Below are 22,394 nucleotides of genomic sequence, written 5' to 3'. Positions count from 1 at the left end.
TTACTCGTGGCTCAGGTAATAATCCAGATATTATTACTTTTGTGGTAATGCTCTTTAATTTAGTCCCTAGCTGCTCAAACACTCTCAGCGGAACCTTTTTCTTGGTCCTACCTATGTCGTTGGTGCCTACGTGGACCACGACAACTGGATCCTCCCCCTCCCACTCCAAGTTCTTCTCCAGCCTGGAGGAGATGTCCTTAACCCTGGCACCGGGTAGGCAACATAGCTTTCGAGACTCATGCTCCTGGCTGCAGAGAACAGTGTCTATCCCCCTAACTATACTGTTGCCTACTACAACACCTTCCTGTTTAGTCCCCCCACTTGAACGGCTTCCTTTATCCGGTGCTGTGGTCAGTTTGCTCGTCCTCCCTGCAGTCCCTGCACTTGTCCACAAGGGTTGCAAGAACCTCAAATCGATTGGACAAGTGCAGGGACTGAGGCTCCTGCAATACTACCTCCTGGATCCCTGTGCCTGCCTCACTCGCAGTCACACCTTCCTGTCCCTGACCACGTGTCAGTTCTAAAATATTTAATCTAACTGGTGTGGCTGCCTCCTGAAGCAAAAGGTCCAGGTAGCTTTCTCCCTCCCTGATGTCTCGCAATGTCCGCAGCTCAGACTCCAGCTCCTCAACTCGGAGCCGAAGTTCCTCGAGCTGCAGACACTTACTGCAGGTGTAGTCGCCCTGTACATAAGTGTCCACAAGCTCCCATGTATTGCAGCAGCAACACGTCTCCTGTTCTCCCATTATTTTATTTATTTAATTAATCAATTTAGTGTTAATCAAATTATTTACCTCGTTTAGATTAGTTAAATTTAAATTTAGTTTTTAAAATTTGGTTATATGCTATATGTTAACTTAAAGCTCAGCCCACAGTCACTACCAATCGCTTACCTGCCTTACCTGTGACGTCACACTGCAATTTTCTCTTGTTGCAGGTCTGCTGCTTTTATCCCCATTCTCGGTCTTCTGCTCAGGTCTGCCGCTGCTCTGCGGAAAAAGTTAGGCAAAGCAGCTCCTCCTTCCCACACTTACGAAACTCTCACGCTGTTTACTCTGTGCCTGCTGCACTCAGTGCCTGTTGCACTCACAGGCCCCTGTATTTCTACTGTTTGTGACTCAGATGAGTCAGCCCTGCTTTGCTATTGTTTCAGGAACCAAGAGTATTTCCCTAGAGTATCCTGTAATTTTCCTTATAGAAATTAACAACACTTGTAGCACGACTTCACATGAATGGAATTGTTATTTTGTTGTTTGTTTCAGATGGTGATCACTATTATTACGGGTCTACCTGGTAGTTATAAAGAGGATATTTCTACCTACATTGTCAATCTGAATCAAGAACATGGAAGGTTGGTAAATTAAATTAAGTGTTAGTTTTGTTTTGGAGTTTACCATTTAGAGTATTTTTTAAAAGTAGTGTAATTACGGCTTATTTCCTATTTTTGTACCTTTCCCACACATAGTTGTTTGCATCCAGCATCAGTGGTCAGGTTAAGATTAAAGTTAGGCCGGTTATGTGCTCTTCCAGACCTTGGTTTCCATATGTTTCTTGAAGGATGAGATTAAATAAAAAGAAATTGAAATTGAAAATCTGAAATAAAAGCAGAAAATGCTAGAAATGCACAGGTGGTCAGTCAGGATCTGAATGACAAAAAGATAGGTTAATGTTTCAGGAGGGACTGTTTACTAGATCAGATTAAAGTTCCCATACAAAACAATAACCCTTTTCTCTTTTGGATCTTGTCTCACTCACCTGATGGTTTAACTAAAGATGTAACAGATTAGAACAAGATGGTTAAAGATGTGCAGCTGCCTGCTTTGTGTGTAGAGAAGAGAGTCTGGAACACAGTGTACTCTAAAGTTGGTAAGCAAGTTGGACTGTTCCCAATTGTCAGGGCTACTAATTATCTAAACGTGTTTTCAGTCCAAGAAGAAAAGCTGTTTTATCGTGTATTGCAAGTTTGTTGTAAACAAACATACACCTAATGGAATGTTGTAGCCCAAAACCAGTGGTTAGGTTATTTTATAAAACCTAGCATTAAGTTGCTCATTCATGTTCTAGTTTGCTCCCTGGTTATGCTATATTTGTTGACCAATGCATTGCACTCTGAAAATATATTGGCACCAAAATGGAGAGCATAACCAGGTTACAATTTACCAATTTGTTGTCAGGATGCTGCAAATAAAATGTACATGTCTGTCATTCAATTGGAACAAACTTAGGATGGCCTGAGTACACACAGTAAAATTTGCTAATCTGACAACTACAAATGTGAACTATTACATTCAATCCTCTCACAGCTAATTATGGTCTCCTTTCATTATAGGTGGTCAGTTTACCGTCAGATGCCAGATAACTGTGAACTATTCAATGTTGGGCAAATCCAGCGTTACCTTTCAAGTGTTCATGAGGCACAGCGGAATAGGACTGTTCGTCAATCTGTGTACTCACGAAAGAAAGTGAGGCTACTGATTGTTACACCAGGGTGAGTGTAATTCAGAGTAGCTAGGATCTGCTTTGCATATAAGTTCCAGCCTCTCCAAGTGGGGGAAAAAAAATCAGGATGAAGCATTTGGCACACCTCCAAATGGTTGGTTCAAGAACATCATTGGCAGCAAATGTGAGAACAATTTGCCACTTGGCTGTCTGGTCAGGGAATGGCGTGTTTCATTAATGGAACCTAAGAACATGGAAAATACATTGATTTAAAAACTAAGAATTACTTCTGTACATGTCTGTCATTCAATTGGAACAAACTTAGGATGGCCTGAGTACACACAGTAAAATTTGCTAATCTGACAACTACAAACGTGAACTATTACATAGGGGTCCATACAACAGCACAGTAGTTCTAATAATGTCAAAAGTGTAAATGAAACTTCCTCCTTTCCTGAAGGTGTTGATGTTTGTTATTGTTCATTGGATACTGGTAAACTTCTGGTGCATCCATTATTTATGCATGAGCTTAGTCAATATTGGCAGGCTATAGAATCAGAAGGGATTACAGCTCACTTGATCATAGTTTCACCTGAGTTGAACGCGCACACACTTTCCAACAGGCATCCAGGGATGGCAGTTATAAATGCAGTGACTAGTTGTAGAACCTCAAATGCTGTCCTAGCTGAAGGTTAGCAAACTCATCACAGACTTGAAATCAAATCGGGGAACTTGTTAGTTTCAGTACCGCTCCGGACAATGCCTTTATCCACCTGACCATCAGAGGAGTTTCTAGAAGAATAATCCAAACCTCTAAAACTAATGTGTAACTAATGTGTCACTAATTCTTGTTCTAATGGGTCTGAGTTTATCCACTGCTTGGCTGTGCTATAAAAACCAGGAAGGTCCCAGGTTCAGTTGGCCCTCTATGCTAAGTTTGCTGATGTTTGCTGGATGCACTTGCGATATGGAAAGGGAAATCAGTTAGGTTCCAACTCCTGATAGTTTTCCAGCAGGGATTGCTGGAAAACTATAAGGGCATCAGATGAAAACAGGATTAGGTTCGAGTTGATAACTACACAGGTGAATAGCTTACAGATGCTCATTGTTGAGGCTTATACACAAATGATGAAAATAAAGTGCCGGAAGACATAGGGGTCCATACAACAGCACAGAGTCAATGACTTAAGGAGGGATGCAAGTTTGCTGAGAATAATCAGCTGGATTTTGCTCCAGGCTGGTTTTGGGAAAGGACTTCTAACCGTCCCCCTAACCTTGCCATGTACCCATTTTCTGAAGTCCGGCATTTATCGATGCTGGGCACGATCCCCTCCAAAGAGGGAGCTTGCAATTTCAAGGAAGGGAAATCTAGTAGCATTGTAACAGGGCACCCATTTTAGTGTCAGAGGAGGAAGTGCCACCATTTAATGGGGCAAGAGTGAAACCTGTTTTCATCCTCCCCCCACCCTTTCAGGGTTAGTGGTACTGAGGTGAGAAGACTGAGATTATTTACTTTTTGTTTGACTTGCTACGTATGAATGAGCATTCAGCTGAGAGTTTATAGAAGATAAGAAAAATTAATTCAGTTAAAAATGAAGAAATTCATGTAAAAAATGGGATAAAGGAAAATTCTAACAAAAATAAAAGACCTATTTCAGAGGATGGTTCTATTTATATTGTGATAATAAAAAGGAATATTTTTGACTTCTTTCTGTATTTATTTCCGTTCTGTTTATGTATAATTTTGAAATCTTCCATCGAAACTTGTACATGCTTAGCCCAGCTGAGTTGATTCTTGATTCAGCTGTTTTAAACTGCAAAGGACATTTGAAGGTTTGGTGTACCGCCAACTCATTTTAAAGGATGATTAAATGGTTTAAGTGCTTAGATTGCTTTTCAGATGAAGTACTTCAGTTAGATTGTATATTTGTTCAAATTAAAAGTCTCCACTACACAACCACTGGTGGGAAAAGCATGCGGCTGGCTCAGCCTTTTCTCCGAACCCTTCAACTTGTCACACTGCTAGTGAGATGTTGACGTGTTTCTTGTAACTAATTTTCAATTCACACATCTACACTTTGTTCTTTTCCTAGATACACAGATGTTATTGATGTTGTGCAGGCTATCCAGATGCATCCAGACCCTGAGGTTCAGTCTGCGTTTGTAATCGGTGCTGTCACCGCCTGTGTGGACCCACTGTGCTCGTCCATGGAACACAGGTACCATTAGAACAAACAGTTAAAGTGCCTGCTTAATATTTCAAAGCTGGCAGCTTAGGAATTTGTCATCTTGCTGACCTTGTGGTAAATTGATACTAACCATCCATCTGAGATGTGTGACATGTTGATTTAAAAACTTTTTGCATACACGGGTTTGATGCGCTTAAATGCAAGATTAATTTCAGTTGCAGTTTAATCTTGGTCAGATTTTTCAAGTATTGATTCAGTTAAGCGAGGCTAACCTGTCAAAAATGAGTTAGAATCATCGAATTGTTACAGCACAGAAGGAAGCCATTCAGCCCATCGAGCCTGTGCCGGCTCTTTGTAAGAGCAATCCAGTTTGTCCCATTCCCCTCCCCCGCTCTTTCCCCGTAGCACTGCAAATTTTTTCTCTTCAAATGTTTATTGAGTTCCTTTTTGAAAGCCACGATTGAATCTGCAACCACCACCCTTTCAGGCATTGCAGATCATAACTACTCACTGCGTTTTAAAAAAAAAAGGTTTTCCTCACAGCGTCCTTGGCTCTTTTGCCAATCACCTTAAATCTGTGTCCTCTGGTTCATGACCCTTCCGCCAGTGGGAACAGTTTCTCTTTATTTACTTTATCTAAACCTGTTATGATTTTAAACACTTCTATCAAGTCTTCTCTCAACCTTCTCTGCTCTAAGGAGAACAACCCTAGCTTCTCCAGTCTATCCACATAACTGAAATCCCTCATCCCTGGAATCATTCTAGTAAATCTTTTCTGGACCCTCTCGAAGGCCTTCACATCTTTCTTAAAGTGTGGTGCCCAGAATTGGACACAATACTCCACTTGCAGCCGAACCAGTGTTTTATAAAGGTTCAACAAAACTTCCTTGTTTTTGTACTCTATGCCTCTATAAAGCCCAGGATCCTGTATGCTTTTTTAACTGCTTTCTCAATCTGTCCTGCTACCTTCAAAGATTTGTGAACATATTCCCTCCAGGTGTCTTTGTTCCTGTGACCCCTTTAGAATTGTACCATTTAGTTTATATCTCATCGTTCTTCCTACCAAAATGCATCACTTCACACTTTGTTGGGCCTAATGGTCTTTTCCTGTTCTAAAAGTAATATATATTTACTTTACAGTGATGGTCTTTAAGCGTTCAGAAACATTTTTCTGAAACTGGCCAGTGAATCCCACTTCAAGTTATATGTTCAGACCCGACGTTTAGTGGCATTCACAAATCTTGGGTGGGCACACTTGGATAACACAAACTATACATGCAATAGACAGCAATTTCAAGCATTTATTTTGGATTTTTTAAAAATTCGTTCATTCGATGTGGGCGTCGCTGGCAAGGCCAGCATTTATTGCCCCTTCCTAATTGCCCTTGAGAAGTGGTGGTGAGACGCCTTCTTGAACCGCTGCAGTCCGTGTGGTGAAGGTTCTCCCACAGTGCTGTTAGGAATGGAGTTCCAGGATTTTGACCCAGCGACGATGAAGGAACAGCGATTATATTTCCAAGTCGGGATGGTGTGCAAATTGGAGGGGAACGTGCAGGTGGTGTTCCCACGTGCCTACTGCCCTTGTCCTTCTAGGTGGTAGAGGTCGCAGGTTTGGGAGGTGCTGTCGAAGAAGCCTTGGCGAGTTGTTGCATTGCATCCCATGGATGGTACGCACTGCAGCCACAGTGTGCTGGTGGTGAAGGGAGTGAATGTTTAGGGTGGTGGATGGGGTGCCAATCAAGCGGGCTGCTTTGACCTGGATGGTGTCAAGCTTCTTGAATGTTGTTGGAGCTGCACTCATCCAGGCAAGTGGAGAGTATTCCATCACACTCCTGACGTGTGCCTTGTAGATGGTGGAAAGGCTTTGGGGAGTCAGGAGGTGAGTCACTCGCCGCAGAATACCCAGCCTCTGACCTGCTCTTGTAGCCACAGTATTTATGTGGCTGGTCCAGTTAAGTTTCTGGTCAATGGTGACCTTCCAGGATGTTGATATGATGTGGAGATGCCGGTGATGGACTGGGGTGGACAAATGTAAGGAGTCTTACAACACCAGGTTATAGTCCAACAGTTTTATTTGAAATTACAAGCTTTCGGAGGCTTCCTCCTTCGTCAGGTGAGTGTAGGATTCCATAAAGATATAGCATATATAGTCAGAGAACAATGCCTGGTGATTACAGATAATCTTTCCAACTGCCCGTTATCAAAGGACTTGAATGGTGTTCAGACAGGGAAACATTACATACAAGACTACCGAATACACAAACGGTCACAACACAAAGACAGAGAGAGAGAGACACACCCGAAAGGCAGAGAAGGAGATAGAATGACCAGTTGTATTAAAAACAGATAACTTTTTTTTTCGCTGGTGGAGTTACGTGTAGCGTGACATGAACCCAAGATCCCGGTTGAGGCCGTCCTCATGGGTGCGGAACTTGGCTATCAATTTCTGCTCGACGATTTTGCGTTGTCGTGTGTTTCGAAGGCCGCCTTGCAGAACGCTTACCCGAAGATCGGAGGCTGAATGTCCTTGACTGCTGAAGTGTTCCCCGACTGGGAGGGAACCCTCCTGTCTGACGATTGTTGGGCGGTGTCCGTTCATCCGTTGTCGCAGTGTCTGCATGGTCTCGCCGATGTACCATGCTCCGGGGCATCCTTTCCTGCAACGTATGAGGTAGACAACGTTGGCCGAGTCGCAGGAGTATGAACCATGCACCTGGTGGGTGGTGTCCTCTCTTGTGATGGTGGTATCTGTGTCAATGATTTGGCATGTCTTGCAGAGGTTGCTGTGGCAAGGTTGTGTCGTGTCGTGGACGCTGTTCTCCTGAAAGCTGGGTAATTTGCTGCGAACGATGGTCTGTTTGAAGTTAGGTGGCTGTTTGAAGGCGAGTAGTGGAGGCGTGGGGATGGCCTTAGCGAGGTGTTCGTCGTCATCGATGACATGTTGAAGGCTGCGAAAAACATGGTGTAGTTTCTCCGCTCCGGGGAAGTACTGGACGACGTAGGGTACTCTGTTGGTTGTGTCCCGTGTTTGTCTTCTGAGGAGGTCGATGCGATTTTTCGCTGTGGCCCGTCGGAACTGTCGATCGACGAGTCGAGCGTCATATCCCGTTCTTACGAGGGCGTCTTTCAGCGTCTGTAGGTGTCCATCGCGTTCCTCCTCGTCTGAGCAAATCCTGTGTATTCGCAGGGCCTGTCCATAGGGGATGGCCTCTTTGACGTGGTTAGGGTGGAAGCTGGAAAAGTGGAGCATCGTGAGGTTGTCCGTGGGCTTGCGGTAGAGTGAGGTGCTGAGGTGCCCGTCTTTGATGGAGATTCGTGTGTCCAAGAATGAAACCGATTCTGAGGAGTAGTCCATGGTGAGTTTGATGGTGGGATGAAACTTGTTGATGTCATCGTGTAGTCTCTTCAGTGATTCTTCGCCGTGGGTCCATAGAAAGAAAATGTCTGATGTATCTGGTGTATAGTGTTGGTTGGAGGTCCTGTGCAGTGAAGAAGTCGTGCTCGAACTTGTGCATGAAAATGTTGGCGTATTGGGGTGCGAATTTGGTCCCCATGGCTGTTCCGTGTGTTTGGATAAAGAACTGGTTATCGAAGGTGAAGACATTGTGATCCAGGATGAAGCGGATGAGTTGGAGGATGGCGTCTGGAGATTGGCTGTTGTTGGTGTTGAGTATTGATGCTGTTGCAGCGATGCCGTCATCGTGGGTGATACTGGTGTGGAGTGCCGAGACGTCCATCGTGGTGAGAAGTGTTCCTGGTTCAACTGATCCGTGGGTGCTGAGTTTTTGTAGGAAGTCTGTAGTGTCGCGACAGTAGCTGGGGGTTCCCTGTACGATGGGTTTCAGGATGCCTCAGCATTCTGTAATGATTATTTCAGTTCAGCTGCAAAATTTTTCAACTTGAAGTATTTCCTAGTAAAGTATTTCGTTTTTTTAGAAAACGATCACCAGTGCATTTTGGGTAGCACATATGCTGCTTAGCTCAGAGTACAGTGTAGCCTAACCTAGATAATATTTAGTGAGCTATATCTCGCAATTTTAGATGCTGGAGCCAGAACAGTGGCTCAAGCTCAAAAGCAAAATACTGCAGATGCTGGAAATCTGAAATAAAAATAGAAAATGCTGGAGAAGCTCAGCAAGTCTGGCAGCATCTGTGGTGAAAGAAACAAAGTTAACGTTTCAGCTTGAAGACCTTTCGTCAGAACTGGAAGATGTTTAAGAGTTAAAGTTTTTGAACAGGTGCAGAGCCAGGGAAAGGGGGGGAAGGGAGGAAAGGACAAAAGGGAAGGTCTGTGATTGGGTACAAGGCACAAGTGATTAAATGACAAATGGGATGATGGTGCAAGGCAAGGAAGGTGGTAATGGGACAGGTTAAGAAACAAAAAAAATAATCAGGAGTAGCTGTAAATGGCAGCAGCATTGGGATCAGTGGTTATGATCTGAAGTTATTGATTTCAATGTTAAATCAGGAAAGTTGTGAAGTGCTTAAACAAAAGATGAGGTGCTGTTCCTTGAGCTTACGTTGAGCTTCGTTGAAACAGTGTAAGAGGCAGAGGACAGAGAGGTCAGAGTCGGAATGGGAAAAGGAATTAAAATGGCAAGCAATCACCCCGTCTGCGTTTGGTCTCCCCAATGTAGAGGAGACCGCATTGTGTGCAGTGGATGCAGTATACTAAATTGAAAGAGGTACAAGTAAACCGCTGTTTCACCTGGAAGCAGTGTTTGGGGCCCTGACTCAAGCTTCTGAATTTATAGATAGGACTGCCGGCTCTTGCTTATATTGTCTCAGTTTGAGAATTTCAACCTGTAAAATCACAGGATAATTTCAGCACGCCAAGAATTTCTGATGATGCCTTGGTTTATTTTATTATCTCTCAGGCAATTTGGACTTGCATAGAGAATAGGTTGAAGATCCAATTTAATGGAGAGGGCTAGTTAACATATTTTGGGAGGAAAATCAAGGAATACAAAAATGACTGCATAAGAACTAGGCACAGGAGTAGGCCATTTGGCCCCTCAAGCCTGCTCCGCCATTCAATAAGATCATGGCTGATCTTCTACTTCAACTCCACTTTCCTGCCCTATCCCCATAATCCCTTGATTCCCTTAGTGTTCAAAGGAAAAGACCAGCTGGTTCATTACGCTTGCCCCCACATTCATGGTGCCTGGAGCATCATGACCAGAAACTCCCCAGGCCCCAGCTGCCATGTAATCTCCTGGGAGAGGTGAAAAAACAGGGTGGAGGACACACAGGGTCAAAAAGAAAAAAAAATCTGGAAAATTCCTCTTGCAACCAGTCCAGGAGACCACATTGACCATGCTTATGTTAACTGATAAATCACTTACCTTTTTATAAGATGCGATCTCTGCCCCAGCCAAAAACCGGTCCAGCTACCTTTTGAAGGCATACAGAGAGTTTGCACACTGCACAAACCAGCAGCTTATTCCAAAGAATGGGAGTATACACTCAATTGAAAGGCACCAAAGGTTGTGGTGTGGAGATTTCTCGAGATTTGCAAACTATATTCCTTGAAAGTGTGAGATAGATACAATTATTAAAAAGCCACAGGCATTTTGGGCTTTATAAATATAGGAATAGAATGTAAAAGCATTTCTACAAGGCTATGTTTAGGACATAATTCAAGCACTGTACAGTTTTAAGAACCAAATTTCAAAAAAGCACTAGTTCTTGTGCCTTTATCATTCTGGTGAATATGCTATATGCACTCTAAGACTGCTTAGTCTTATAAGAAACTATAGTGTTTTTTTTTTATTTGGTTCTTGGAATGAGGGTAATGGAAGATCACATTTATTATCCACCCCAACTTAGCTTAAATTCAATGACTTGCTTGGCCAGAGGACGTTCAGATTCAATCGTGTGTCATCATCATGCATATGCCACACTGGGTATGGTGTCCAGTTGAGATTTTAGAACAATCTGATAGCTTTCATATTTTTTTTTCTTGTGCTAGTCCACAATTACCAGATCTATTGAATTCAATTTAACAACTTGCCATGGTTGATTTGAATTCACAGCTTCTGGGTTGTTAGTCTATTGTCATAATTGTCACACTACTGCACCCATATGAAGAGAGACTTGAAAAACTGGGACAATTTTCACTGGAACATTGAAAATTAAAATTTAATGTTTTTAAAATTATGAAGCGTGTTAATAGAGTGAATAATGAAAGACTATTTTAGGTGTCACCTATTTAGAATTTTGCACCACAGAAGGAAATCACTCCGCCTCTGCCAGCTCTCTGAATGTTCTGTTCCCCTGCTTCCTGTGCTGTAAACGTCTATGGATCTATATATATTTTTAAAATCATTTAATGCTTTTCAATGTTTGTTAGTGAAACAATTCTCATTTAGAGATTAATCGAAGAACCTCTATCTCTTAGACCAAGACAAGTGATATATTCAAGTCGATTATTTTTTTTTCCCTCATCACTTATTTCTTTCACCTACTGAAGGCCCTGACTCTTGAAGTACCGTTCCATGGGTTCTGACACCATTCTCATCTCTTGCCCAAAGGGCCATTCTTCACATGAAAACGTAGACAATGAGCATTGGCAGGCTGTTTGACCGTGGAGAGTGTCATATCCAAGCCCAGTCTTATCCTCAAATGACATCCATACAGGTACTTTCCAGCAGGGGTCAGTGGATTGCCATCAGGAAAGGGAACCCTAGTTGAACTTTTTTTTTATACCCTCCACAGCACAAAAGCACAGCCACAATTTAGATTAATTTTTGCAATGGTGCAGAGACATCTTTGTAGGAAACTGCTATCAAGTTGTATATGAAGTTTAAGGAAAAGTAAAACAGTCAACGTATGTAGTCTGTTTTGCTTCCAGATCTATATCCATGAGCCAGAACTAGTTTCCTAGTTAACTCTATCGCATTCAAACTGTTGTATTATTCTAGTGATGAAACGCTTTTGTTTTCTCCTTCCTTATCTTCTATTTGCAGTTGTTCAATCCTCCCTTCCTTATATATTATTGTATCTCCAAGCTAATTTTTACACCATTTGTGTGTAGTAATGGGGCAGAACTTGCTCCCAAAATAACAGAGGAGCACAACAGTGCTCTCCATTTTTAATGGCGAATCGAAGGAGTAAGTTCCCGCATTTGCACATCTACACTAAAGCGTAGAAATAGTGAACTTGCTGCCCTTGATTCGCCGGCGATTTGAAAGCTGCAAATTAAAGGGCCATCGTACGCTGCAATCATTGAAATCACCGAAAAATCGCAAACTTGTTCATCCGCCCAGCTGGAAAGTAACTAATTATGCCACCAAAATACAGGGTCTGAGCTAAGTTTTAAAAGTGTGGTTAGTCTTAATGACTGCCAAACAACTAAAAATTACGTTTTTAAAATGTGGAGTCTCATATTACTCCTTATTTTAATAGTTTTTGGTCCATTTAAAAATGTTTTTTAAACTTTTCCCTTTTTGTCTCTATAATTTAATTCAATTATTTCTTTGGCTTTTTATTTAAAAAATTAAATTTTTTTATTTACAATGACTTCCAGAATACTTACTTTAAATAAATGAAGTCTGCTTGCCTGCTTGTGGGCGTGACTTCTCTTCCTGACAGATTTTGTGGGCGTGTCTTCTATTGTCACAAACTGTTCCATGCGCATCAACTTACGCTGCTCAGAGGCTGGGTTGATGGCGCACAATTTTTTAACCGTTCAAAATCAAGCAAGTCGACACCGCAGAGCCGCAGTAAGTACATTTGTTAATTTAATTCGCAGGAGCTGTGGTGATTGTTGCCAAGCCGCTCTGCGCAAATTCTGGCCCAATATTTTGCAGGGCAGTGAGAACATTGTTCCCTGCTGTAGAATTAACATAAGAAATAGGAGCAGGAGTAGACCACATGGCCCCTCGAGCCTGCTCCGCCATTCAATAAGATCATGGCTAATCTTTGACCTCAACTCCACTTCCCCACCCAATCCCCATAACCCCTTGATTCCCTGAAAGTCCAAAAATCTATTGATCTCAGCCTTGAATAAACTCAACGGCTGAGCATCCACAGCCCTTTGAGGTAGAGAATTCCAAAGATTCACAACCCACTGAGTGAAGAAATTTCTCCTCATCTCAGTCCTAAATGGCTGACCCCTGGTTCTAGACTTTCCAGCCCAGGGAAATAGTATCTCAGCATCTACTTTGTCGAGTCCTCTCGGAATCTTTTATGTTCCAATTAGATCACCTCTCATTCCTCTAAACTCCAGAGTGTATAGGCCATTCTACTCCAATCTCTCCTTCTAAGACAACCCCCTTATCCCAGAAATCAATCTGGTGAACCTCTGATGCACTGCCTCTAAGGCAAGTATATTCTTCCTTGGGGAAGGAGACCAACACTGTACACAGTAGTCCAGGTGCGGTCTCACCAGTCCTGTAGAATTGCAGCAAGACTTCCTTACTCTTATACTCCAACCCCCTTGCAATAAAGGCCAACATACCATTTGCCTTCCTAATTGCTTGCTGTACCTGCATGTTAACTTTGTGTTTCGTGTACAAGGACACCCAGAACACTCTGAACACCAACATTTAATAGTTTCGCATCATTTTAAAAAATATTCTATTTTTCTGTTCTTCCCATCAAAGTGAATAACCTCACATTTCCCCACATTATGCTCCATCTGCCACCTTCTTGCCCACTCACTTAACCTGTCTGTATCCCTTTGCAGACTCTGTGTCCTCACAGCTTACTTTCCCACCTAGCTTTGTATCGTCAGCAATCTTGGATACATTACACTTGCTTCCTTCATCTAAGTCATTAATATAGATAATAAATAGCTGAGGCTCCAGCACTGATCCTTGCGGTACCCCACTCATAACAGCCTGCTAACCTGAAAATGACCCATTTATTCCTACTCTCTTTTCTGTCTGTTAACTAACCCTCTTTCCATGCTAATATGTTACCCCCAACCCAATGAGCCCTTATCTTGTGCAGCAACCTATTGTGTGACACCTTATCGAATGCTTTTTGAAAATTCAAAAATGAGAGCTAAACTATTATGGGTGTCGCTCCAAATATTTAAAAACTATATATAGAATGTGAACAATAGAAACTTATAGCCTGTAAATAAGGCTCTTACTGTTGACTTAACAACAAGGAAAACTGATCCTTGCTGTCACCTCATTCCAGGTTGACCTTTTATGACATTAAAGCTGTTACAAAAATTTGAGTTATTGTTCCTCCAAGATGAAATTACTGCCTTGAAATGTAATTATATTTTTAATATTGGGTATTGCAAATGCAATTGTGAGATTTTATTCCGTTGTTAGTCGAATATGTTTTTGGTGTCCTTGGCAGCGCAGAAGCATGGATCTGCATTTCCATAATTGATCATATTGACTGAAAACTGCCATAAATTTTTGAAGCTTTTTTGAGAAGGATTTTTTTTTTGTTCAGGTTGCTGGGCTGCTAAGCCAGTAGCATTACTACTACACCCTAGAGGTTTTCAGCACAGTAAGAGGTCATTTGCCCATTGTGTGCCCAGAGAGAGAATTACAGTCGATAATTGGGAAATTTTGAAGAAAGGATGGACTTTCATTCATATAACAATTTATAACACCCTTAGGACATCCCAGAACACTTCACAATCAATAGATTCCTTTTGAAGTGCAGTCAACCGTAGCCGGAGCATCTGCAGCAATAGCTTCTCTTCCCACCCCGACATCATTACCTCTGGAGTTCCCTTGGCTTCCTCATCTCCATGCTGTCTCTTGGAGACATCATCCGAAGATGATGTCTCCAAGAGTAGGGAAAAACCGGGGAACTACAGGCCAGTGAGCCTAACATCAGTGGTAGGAAAATTATTGGAAAAAATTCTGAAGGACAAAATTAGTCTCCACTTGGAGAAGCAAGGATTAATCAGGGATAGTCAACATGGCTTTGTCAAGGGAAGATCATGTCTGACTAATTTGATTGAATTTTTTGAGGGGGTGACTAGGCGTGTGGATGAGGGTAACGCAGTGGATGTGGTATACATGGATTTCAGTAAGGCCTTCGATAAAGTCCCCCACAGGAGACTGGTCAAGAAGGTACGAGCCCATGGAATCCAGGGTGCCTTGGCACTTTGGATACAAAACTGGCTTAGTGGCAGAAGGCAGAGGGTGATGGTCGAAGGTTGTTTTTGTGACTGGAAGCCTGTGGCCAGTGGGGTACCACAGGGATCGGTGCTGGGTCCCTTGCTGTTTGTGGTCTACATTAATGACTTGGATATGAATGTAAAAGGTATGATCAGTAAGTTTGCTGATGATACAAAGATTGGTAGGGTGGTAAATAGCGAGGAGGATAGCCTCAGTCTGCAGGACGATATAGATGGGTTGGTCAGATGGGCGGAACAGTGGCAAATGGAATTTAACCCGGAAAAGTGCGAGGTGATGCACTTTGGAGGGACTAACAAGGCAAGGGAATACACAATGAATGGGAGGACCCTAGGCAAGACAGAGGGTCAGAGGGATCTTGGTGTGCAAGTTCACAGATCCCTGAAGGCGGCGGAACAGGTAGATAAGGTGGTAAAGAAGGCATATGGGATACTTGCCTTTATTAGCCGAGGCATAGAATATAAGAGCAAGGAGGTTATGATGGAGCTGTATAAAACACTGGTTAGGCCACAGCTGGAGTACTGTGTGCAGTTCTGGTCGCCACACTACAGGAAGGATGTGATCGCTTTGGAGAGGGTGCAGAGGAGATTCACCAGGATGTTACCAGGGCTGGAGCGCTTCAGCTATGAAGAGAGACTGGGAAGATTGGGTTTGTTTTCCTTGGAGCAGAGGAGGCTGAGGGGGGACATGATTGAGGTGTACAAAATTATGAGGGGCACAGAATGGATGGATACTAAGGAGCTTTTTCCCTTCGTTGAGGGTTCTATAACAAGGGGACATAGATTCAAGGTAAAAGGCGGGAGGTTTAGAGGGGATTTGAGAAAGAACTTTTTCACCCAGAGGGTGGTTGGAGTCTGGAACTCACTGTCTGAAAGGGTTGTGGAGGCAGGAACCCTCACAACATTCAAGAAGCATTTGGATGAGCACTTGAAATGCCATAGCATACAAGGCTACGGACCAAATGCTGGAATATGGGATTAGAGTAGACAGGGCTGATGGCCGGCGCGGACACGATGGGCCGAAGGGCCTCTATCCGTGCTGTATAACTCTATGACTCTATGACTCTATGTTGGGTCAGGTTCCACATGTACGCTGATGACACCCAGCTCTACCTGCACCACTTCTGCTGACCCCTCCACTACCTCAGTGTTGTCAGACTGCTTGTGCGATATCCAGTCTTGGATGAGCCACAACTTCCTCCAGTTAAACATTGGGCAGACTGAATCCATCATCTTTGGTCCATGCCACAAACTCTGAACCCTTGCCACCATCTCCATCCTCCTTCCCGGCCACTGTCTTGAGTTGAACCAAACTGGAACCATGCCGTCATTTTTGGACCCGAGCTGAGCTTCCGACCCCATGTCCTGTCCATCACAAAGATTGCCTACTTCCTGTGCTCACTGACCTACGTTGCCTCCCAACTCTTAATAAGAACATAAGAAATTGGAGCAGGAGTAGGCCAATCGGCCCCTCGAGCCTGCTCCGCCATTCAATAAGATCATGGCTGATCTGATCCCAACCACCAATCTAAAGAACACAAGAAGTCGGAGCAGGACCCGGCCACATAGCCCCTGGGCCCTCTCCGCCACCCACAGGGCATTGACCGATCCGAACTCAGCTTCATGTCCAATTTCCTGCCCGCTCCCCATAACCCCTAATTCCCTTTACTTCTAGGAAACTGTCTATTTCTGTTTTAAATTTATCTAATGATGTAGCTTCCACAGCTTCCTGGGGCAGCAAATTCCACAGACCTACCACCCTCTGAGTGAAGAAGTTTCTCCTCATCTCAGTTTTGAAAGAGCAGCCCCTTATTCTAAGATTATGCCCCCTAGTTCTAGTTTCACCCATCTTTGGGAACATCCTTACTGCATCCACCCGATCAAGACCCTTCACAATCTTATATGTTTCAATAAGATCGCCTCTCATTCTTCTGAACTCCAATGAGTAGAGTCCCAATCTACTCAACCTCTCCTCATATGTCCGCCCCCTCATCCCCGGGATTAACCGAGTGAACCTTCTTTGTACTGCCTCGAGAGCAAGTATGTCTTTTCTTAAGTATGGAGACCAAAACTGTATGCAGTATTCCAGGTGCGGTCTCACCAATACCTTATATAACTGCAGCAATACCTCCTTGTTTTTATATTCTATCCCCCTAGCAATAAAAGCCAACATTCCGTTGGCTTTCTTGATCACCTGCTGCACCTGCATACCAACTTTTTGATTTTCTTGCACTAGGACCCCCAGATCCCTTTGTACTGCAGTACTTTCCAGTCTCTCGCCATTAAGAAAATAACTTGCTCTCTGATTTTTCCTGCCAAAGTGCATAACCTCACATTTTCCAATATTATATTGCATCTGCCAAATCTCCGCCCACTCACCCAGCCTGTCTATATCCCCTTGCAGGTTTTTTATGTCCTCCTCACTCTCTACTTTCCCTCCCATCTTTGTATCATCTGCAAATTTTGATATGTTGCACTCGGTCCCCTCCTCCAAATCGTTAATATAGATTGTAAAGAGTTGGGGACCCAGCACCGACCCCTGTGGAACACCACTGGTTACTGGTTGCCAGTCCGAAAATGAACCATTTATCCCAACTCTCTGCTTCCTGTTTGATAACCAATCCTCCACCCATGCCAGAATATTACCCCCAATCCCGTGATTTTTTATCTTAAGTAATAATCTTTTATGTGGCACCTTGTCGAATGCCTTCTGGAAGTCTAAATACACTATGTCCACTGGTTCCCCTTTATCCACCCTATACGCTATATCCTCGAAGAACTCAAGCAAATTTGTCAGACATGACTTCCCCTTCATAAAGCCATGCTGACTTTGTCCTATTAAATTATGCTTATCTAAATGTTCCGTTACTGTCTCCTTAATAATAGACTCCAAAATTTTACCCACCACAGATGTTAAGCTAACTGGCCTATAATTTCCAGCCTTCTGCCTACTACCCTTTTTAAATAACGGTGTTACATTAGCAGTTTTCCAATCTGCCGGGACCTCTCCTGAGTCCAGGGAATTTTGGAAAACTATCACCAAAGCATCCACAATCCCTACTGCCACTTCCCTCAAGACCCTAGGATGGAAGCCATCAGGTCCAGGGGATTTATCCGCCTTGAGTCCCATTATTTTACTGAGTACCATCTCCTGAGTGATTTTAATCGTATTTAGCTCCTCCCCCCCGAGAGTCCCCTGTTTGTCCAGTGTTGGGATATTCTTAGTGTCCTCTACTATAAAGACTGAAACAAAATATTTGTTCAGCATTTTTGCCATCTCCATGTTTCCCACCATTAATTTCCCGGTCTCATCCTCTAAGGGACCTATGTTTGCCTTAGCCACCCTTTTTCTTTTTATATAACTATAGAAACTCTTGCTATCTGTTCTTATATTTTTTGCTAATTTCTTTTCATAATCTAACTTCCCTTTCTTAATCAATCCTTTAGTTACTTTTTGCTGTCTTTTGAAGAATTCCCAATCTTCTATCCTCCCACTAACTTTGGCTACCTTATATGTCCTTGTTTTTAGTCGGATACTATCCTTGATTTCTTTACTTAGCCACGGATGGCTGTCATTTCTTTTACACCCTTTTTTCCTCAGTGGAATATATTTATTTTGAAAGTTGTAAAATAACTCCCTTAATGAACACCACTGCTCATGTACCGTCTTACCCTTTAATCTATTTTCCCAGTCCACTTTAATCAATTCCACTCTCATACCATCATAGTCTCCTTTATTCAAGCTCAGTACGCTTGTTTGAGAATCAACCTTCTCACCCTCTAATTGGATATGGAATTCAACCATGTTGTGGTCGCTCGTTCCAAGGGGATCCTTAACTAGGACATTATTAATTAATCCTGACTCATTACACAGGACCAGGTCCAAGGTTGCCTGCCCCCTTGTAGGATCAGTTACATACTGCTCAAGAAATCCATCCCTGATGCACTCAATGAACTCGTCCTCAAGGCTGCTCTGCCCAATTTGATTTGTCCAGTTAATATGATAATTAAAATCCCCCATAATTATGGCTGTTCCCTTATTACATGCCCCGACTATCTCCTGATTAATACTTCTTCCAGCAGAGTTGCAACTATTAGGAGGCCTATATACTACGCCCACTAATGTTTTTTTTCCCTTATTATTCCTTATCTCCACCCAAACTGTTTCATTATCTTGATGCTTTGTCCCAATATCATTTCTCTGTATTACAGTGATTCGTTCCTTTATTAACATAGCCACCCCACCTCCCCTTCCTTCCTGCCTGTCCTTCCTGATTGTTAAATACCCTGGCATATTTAATTCCCAGTCGTTGTCACCCTGCAGCCATGTTTCTGTAATGGCCACAAGATCATACCCATACGTAGTTATTTGTGCCGTTAACTCGTCCATTTTATTACGAATGCTACGTGCATTCAGATAAAGAACTTTCAAATCTGTTTTGTGACGCTTAGTTCCTGCTTTTTCCTTTTTTAACACTTTACCTATTACTCCATACCTTCTGTCCCTTCCTGTTACGCTTTCCTCTCTCTCCCTGCTCAGGTTCCCAACCCCCTGCCAATTTAGTTTAAACCCTCCCCAACAGCACTAGCAAACACTCCTCCTAGGACAGCGGTCCCGGCCCTGCCCAGGTGCAGACCGTCCGGTTTGTACTGGTCCCACCTCCCCCAGAACCGTTTCCAGTGTCCCAGGAATTTGAATCCCTCCCCCTTGCACCATTCCTCTAGCCACGTATTCATTTGAAATATCCTCCTATTTCTACTCTGACTAGCACGTGGCACTGGCAGCAATCCTGAGATTACTACCTTTGAGGTCCTATTTTTTAATTTACCTCCTAACTCCCTATATTCTGCTTTTAGGACCTCATCCCCTTTTTTACCTATATCGTTGGTGCCTATGTGCACCACGACAGCTGGCTGTTCGCCCTCCCCCTCCAAAATGTTCTGTAGCCGCTCCGAGACATCCTTGATCCTGGCACCAGGGAGGCAACAAACCATCCTGGAGTCACGTTTACGGCCACAGAAACGCCTGTCTGTTCCCCTTACGATAGAATCCCCTACCACTATAGCTCTTCCACTCTTTTTCCTCCCAGCCTGTGCAGCAGAGCTACCCGTGGTGCCAGGAAGTTGGCTGCTGCTGCCTTCCCCTGATAAGTCATCCCCCCCAACAGCATCCAAAGTGGCATATCTGTTTGAGAGGGGGATGGACACAGGGGACCCCTGCACTACCTGCCTGCATCTCTTACTCTTCCTGGACCCATTCACTTCCTGCCTGTATACCCTTTACCTGCGGTGTGACCAACTCGCTAAACGTGCTATCCACGAGTTTCTCTGCATCGCGGATGCTCCACAGTGAGTCCACCCGCAGCTCCAGCTCCGAGATACGATCGGTCAGTAGCTGCCTCCAATTTAAAATTCTCCCCATGTTCAAATCCCTTCATTGTCTCACCCCTTACTGGCCTCATCCATCCCTATCTCTCTAGCCTTCTCCAGCCCTACAACTTTTCAATAACTGCATTGCTCCAAATTTGGCTTCTTGTGCACCCCAAAATCCCCTTGCCTCACTATTGGGGGTCATGCTTTTAGCTGAATGGGCCCTAAACTCTGGAATTCTCTCCCTAAACCTCTGCCTCTCCAACTCCCTCTCGTCTTTTAAGACCCTCCTTAAAACCCACCTCTTTGACCAAGCTGTTATCTCCTCCTTTTGGCCCAGTGTTAATTTTTGTCTGATTACGCTTTTGTGAAGTGCCTTGGGACGTTGTTCTATGTTAAAAGCGCTATATAAATGCAAGTAGTTGTGTTGGGAATTTGTGCAGAGTAAAGTCACACAAATAGAAATCAATCTGCTTTTGGTGATGTTTGCTGAAGGAACGAATATTGACATTGGGAGAACTCTCTGCTTCTCTTCAAACTGTACCATTGGATCTTTTACACCCACCTGAATGGACAAACAGGTCCTCTGTTTAACATCTCATCCAAAAAATCTTACCTCTAACAGTGCAGCTTCCCCTTGGTACTGCATTGAAGTGCAAGTCTCAGATTATTAGCTCATGAGTGAGGCTAGACTCAGAGGTGGGGTACTATCAACTGAGCCACATTCTTTAGTCTTTATATCTTTGAATCTGTTTAGCACAAATATACATTTGGCTATTTCCCTGAAGGAATTTTGAGTTCAGAATGAATGCCGGTTTACTTTTAAAACTTAAAAAATGCCAATATAGTACACTAATTAATTAATGTTCAGAACCTGGCTCAGATACTCATGCCAGTGTAAGGCACAGGAGTGCTGGAAGGCTGTTAATATGATCTGAAAATGCAGACTTGTTAACCCTAAACGAATATTAGTTCTTCTGATATCGTTCAAACTTCTGCTACTGCTACTTTCAAGCAAGTGAATTGGCTTTACTTTTCCACTTGTCAAAGCTGGGAAGCAACTTGTCCGATAGGTTGATAGTGATTGAAGTGAAACTTTCTGCATGATTTTGACCATTTATAATTCAAAATCGTCATACAGTAATTGGTCAAATTTCAACAGATGAACTGTTCAACTGTCACTACTCCTTTGGGTAGTCCTAATGTTAGAAAGCACTGGTATATTTCTTGATTTACTGCTGCTCTTTCTCTCCTTGATCAGTCACCTTCATTCCTTTGTAGCCTGTTGCAGCTTTCTCTCTGTTTACAAGTGAAAGTGGACTCTTTTTTTCAACATTTATACATTTTAGTTCATTCTGGCTTTTTGCTGAGATGTGTTATTTTCTCTTGATGCCACTTTCATACCAAACTGAGCAATTCTTCGAAAAAGCTTTGCTTGTACTGATTGACATTACCATTAGGAGCAAACCCACTTGAATTCAACTAGGTGTTGGTTTCTTGTTCTTTTCCCCCTCCAAAACAAGCATCCTTGGTTCAAACTTTTTAATTTTTTAGTTTATCATCCGAATAGTTATTGTTTCCCTATATACTGATAGGGTTAGATGAAGACAGGTGGAAAGAGGCTCATGTGGAGCATAAATGCCAGCATAGACCAGTTGGGCCAAATGGTCTGTTTCTGTGCTGTAGACTCGATGTAACTCAATGTTCTCTATAAAAAGCAGGCTTGAAGCTATTAATTGCAATCATTTGAGGGTTCCAATACTTCTATTTAAGATATATATTTACGTGGTGCTGGTATCAAGGCTTCTTGTGATACAGTAAACTGTGAATGTGATAGCAGAGAACTGAGTGTGAGCTTGATCAGAACGTATCGACCTTGAACTTATGCAAGTTGTAAGGACAAATGACAGCTTTGTTTCTTAGCCAATTTGCAGCTTTTTCTCTAAACTTTTCAGTAAGAGAGCCACAAATATTTTTTCTAGATATCAATTGAGGTCTTCTGTGTTGCTTTAATACTACTTCTGTTTTTCCAGGTTATTTTTCCCCAAACTTTTGGATCAGTGCTCCCAAGGTATGTAAGATTGATGTGGAAGGCTGTATGTGTGTGTGTTGCTGAAAATAATTTCCCTCTTGCTATTTTGCACTCCTGTTCCAATTACTGCTGATGTCGGTAGCATTTTTTTAGGATTTTGTCTAAAATATGTGAGTGTATGTTCACCCTTACCAATCCAATTTACATTTTGGTCTGGTAATAGTATCTTCTGACCGACTCTATATGTAGC

The 22,394-nt window shown here is 42.9% G+C and overlaps 1 protein-coding gene across 3 annotated transcripts in view; it reads left to right on the top strand.

Annotated features, from left to right (window-relative positions):
* The window catches only part of dnaaf9 (dynein axonemal assembly factor 9), a 174,741-nt gene that overhangs the window by 127,849 nt on the left and 24,498 nt on the right, over positions 1-22,394 (top strand). For all 3 annotated transcript variants that reach the window (XM_067981140.1, XM_067981085.1, XM_067981025.1), the window contains 4 exons: positions 1,263-1,351; positions 2,330-2,488; positions 4,533-4,658; positions 22,146-22,183. In XM_067981140.1, coding sequence (XP_067837241.1) covers positions 1,263-1,351; positions 2,330-2,488; positions 4,533-4,658; positions 22,146-22,183 — 412 coding nt within the window. The remainder of the gene's footprint in view (positions 1-1,262; positions 1,352-2,329; positions 2,489-4,532; positions 4,659-22,145; positions 22,184-22,394) is intronic.

Source organism: Heptranchias perlo, chromosome 1, assembly GCF_035084215.1.
Source record: "Heptranchias perlo isolate sHepPer1 chromosome 1, sHepPer1.hap1, whole genome shotgun sequence".
Lineage (NCBI taxonomy): Eukaryota > Metazoa > Chordata > Chondrichthyes > Hexanchiformes > Hexanchidae > Heptranchias > Heptranchias perlo.
This window is presented reverse-complemented; position numbering and strand designations above follow the sequence as displayed.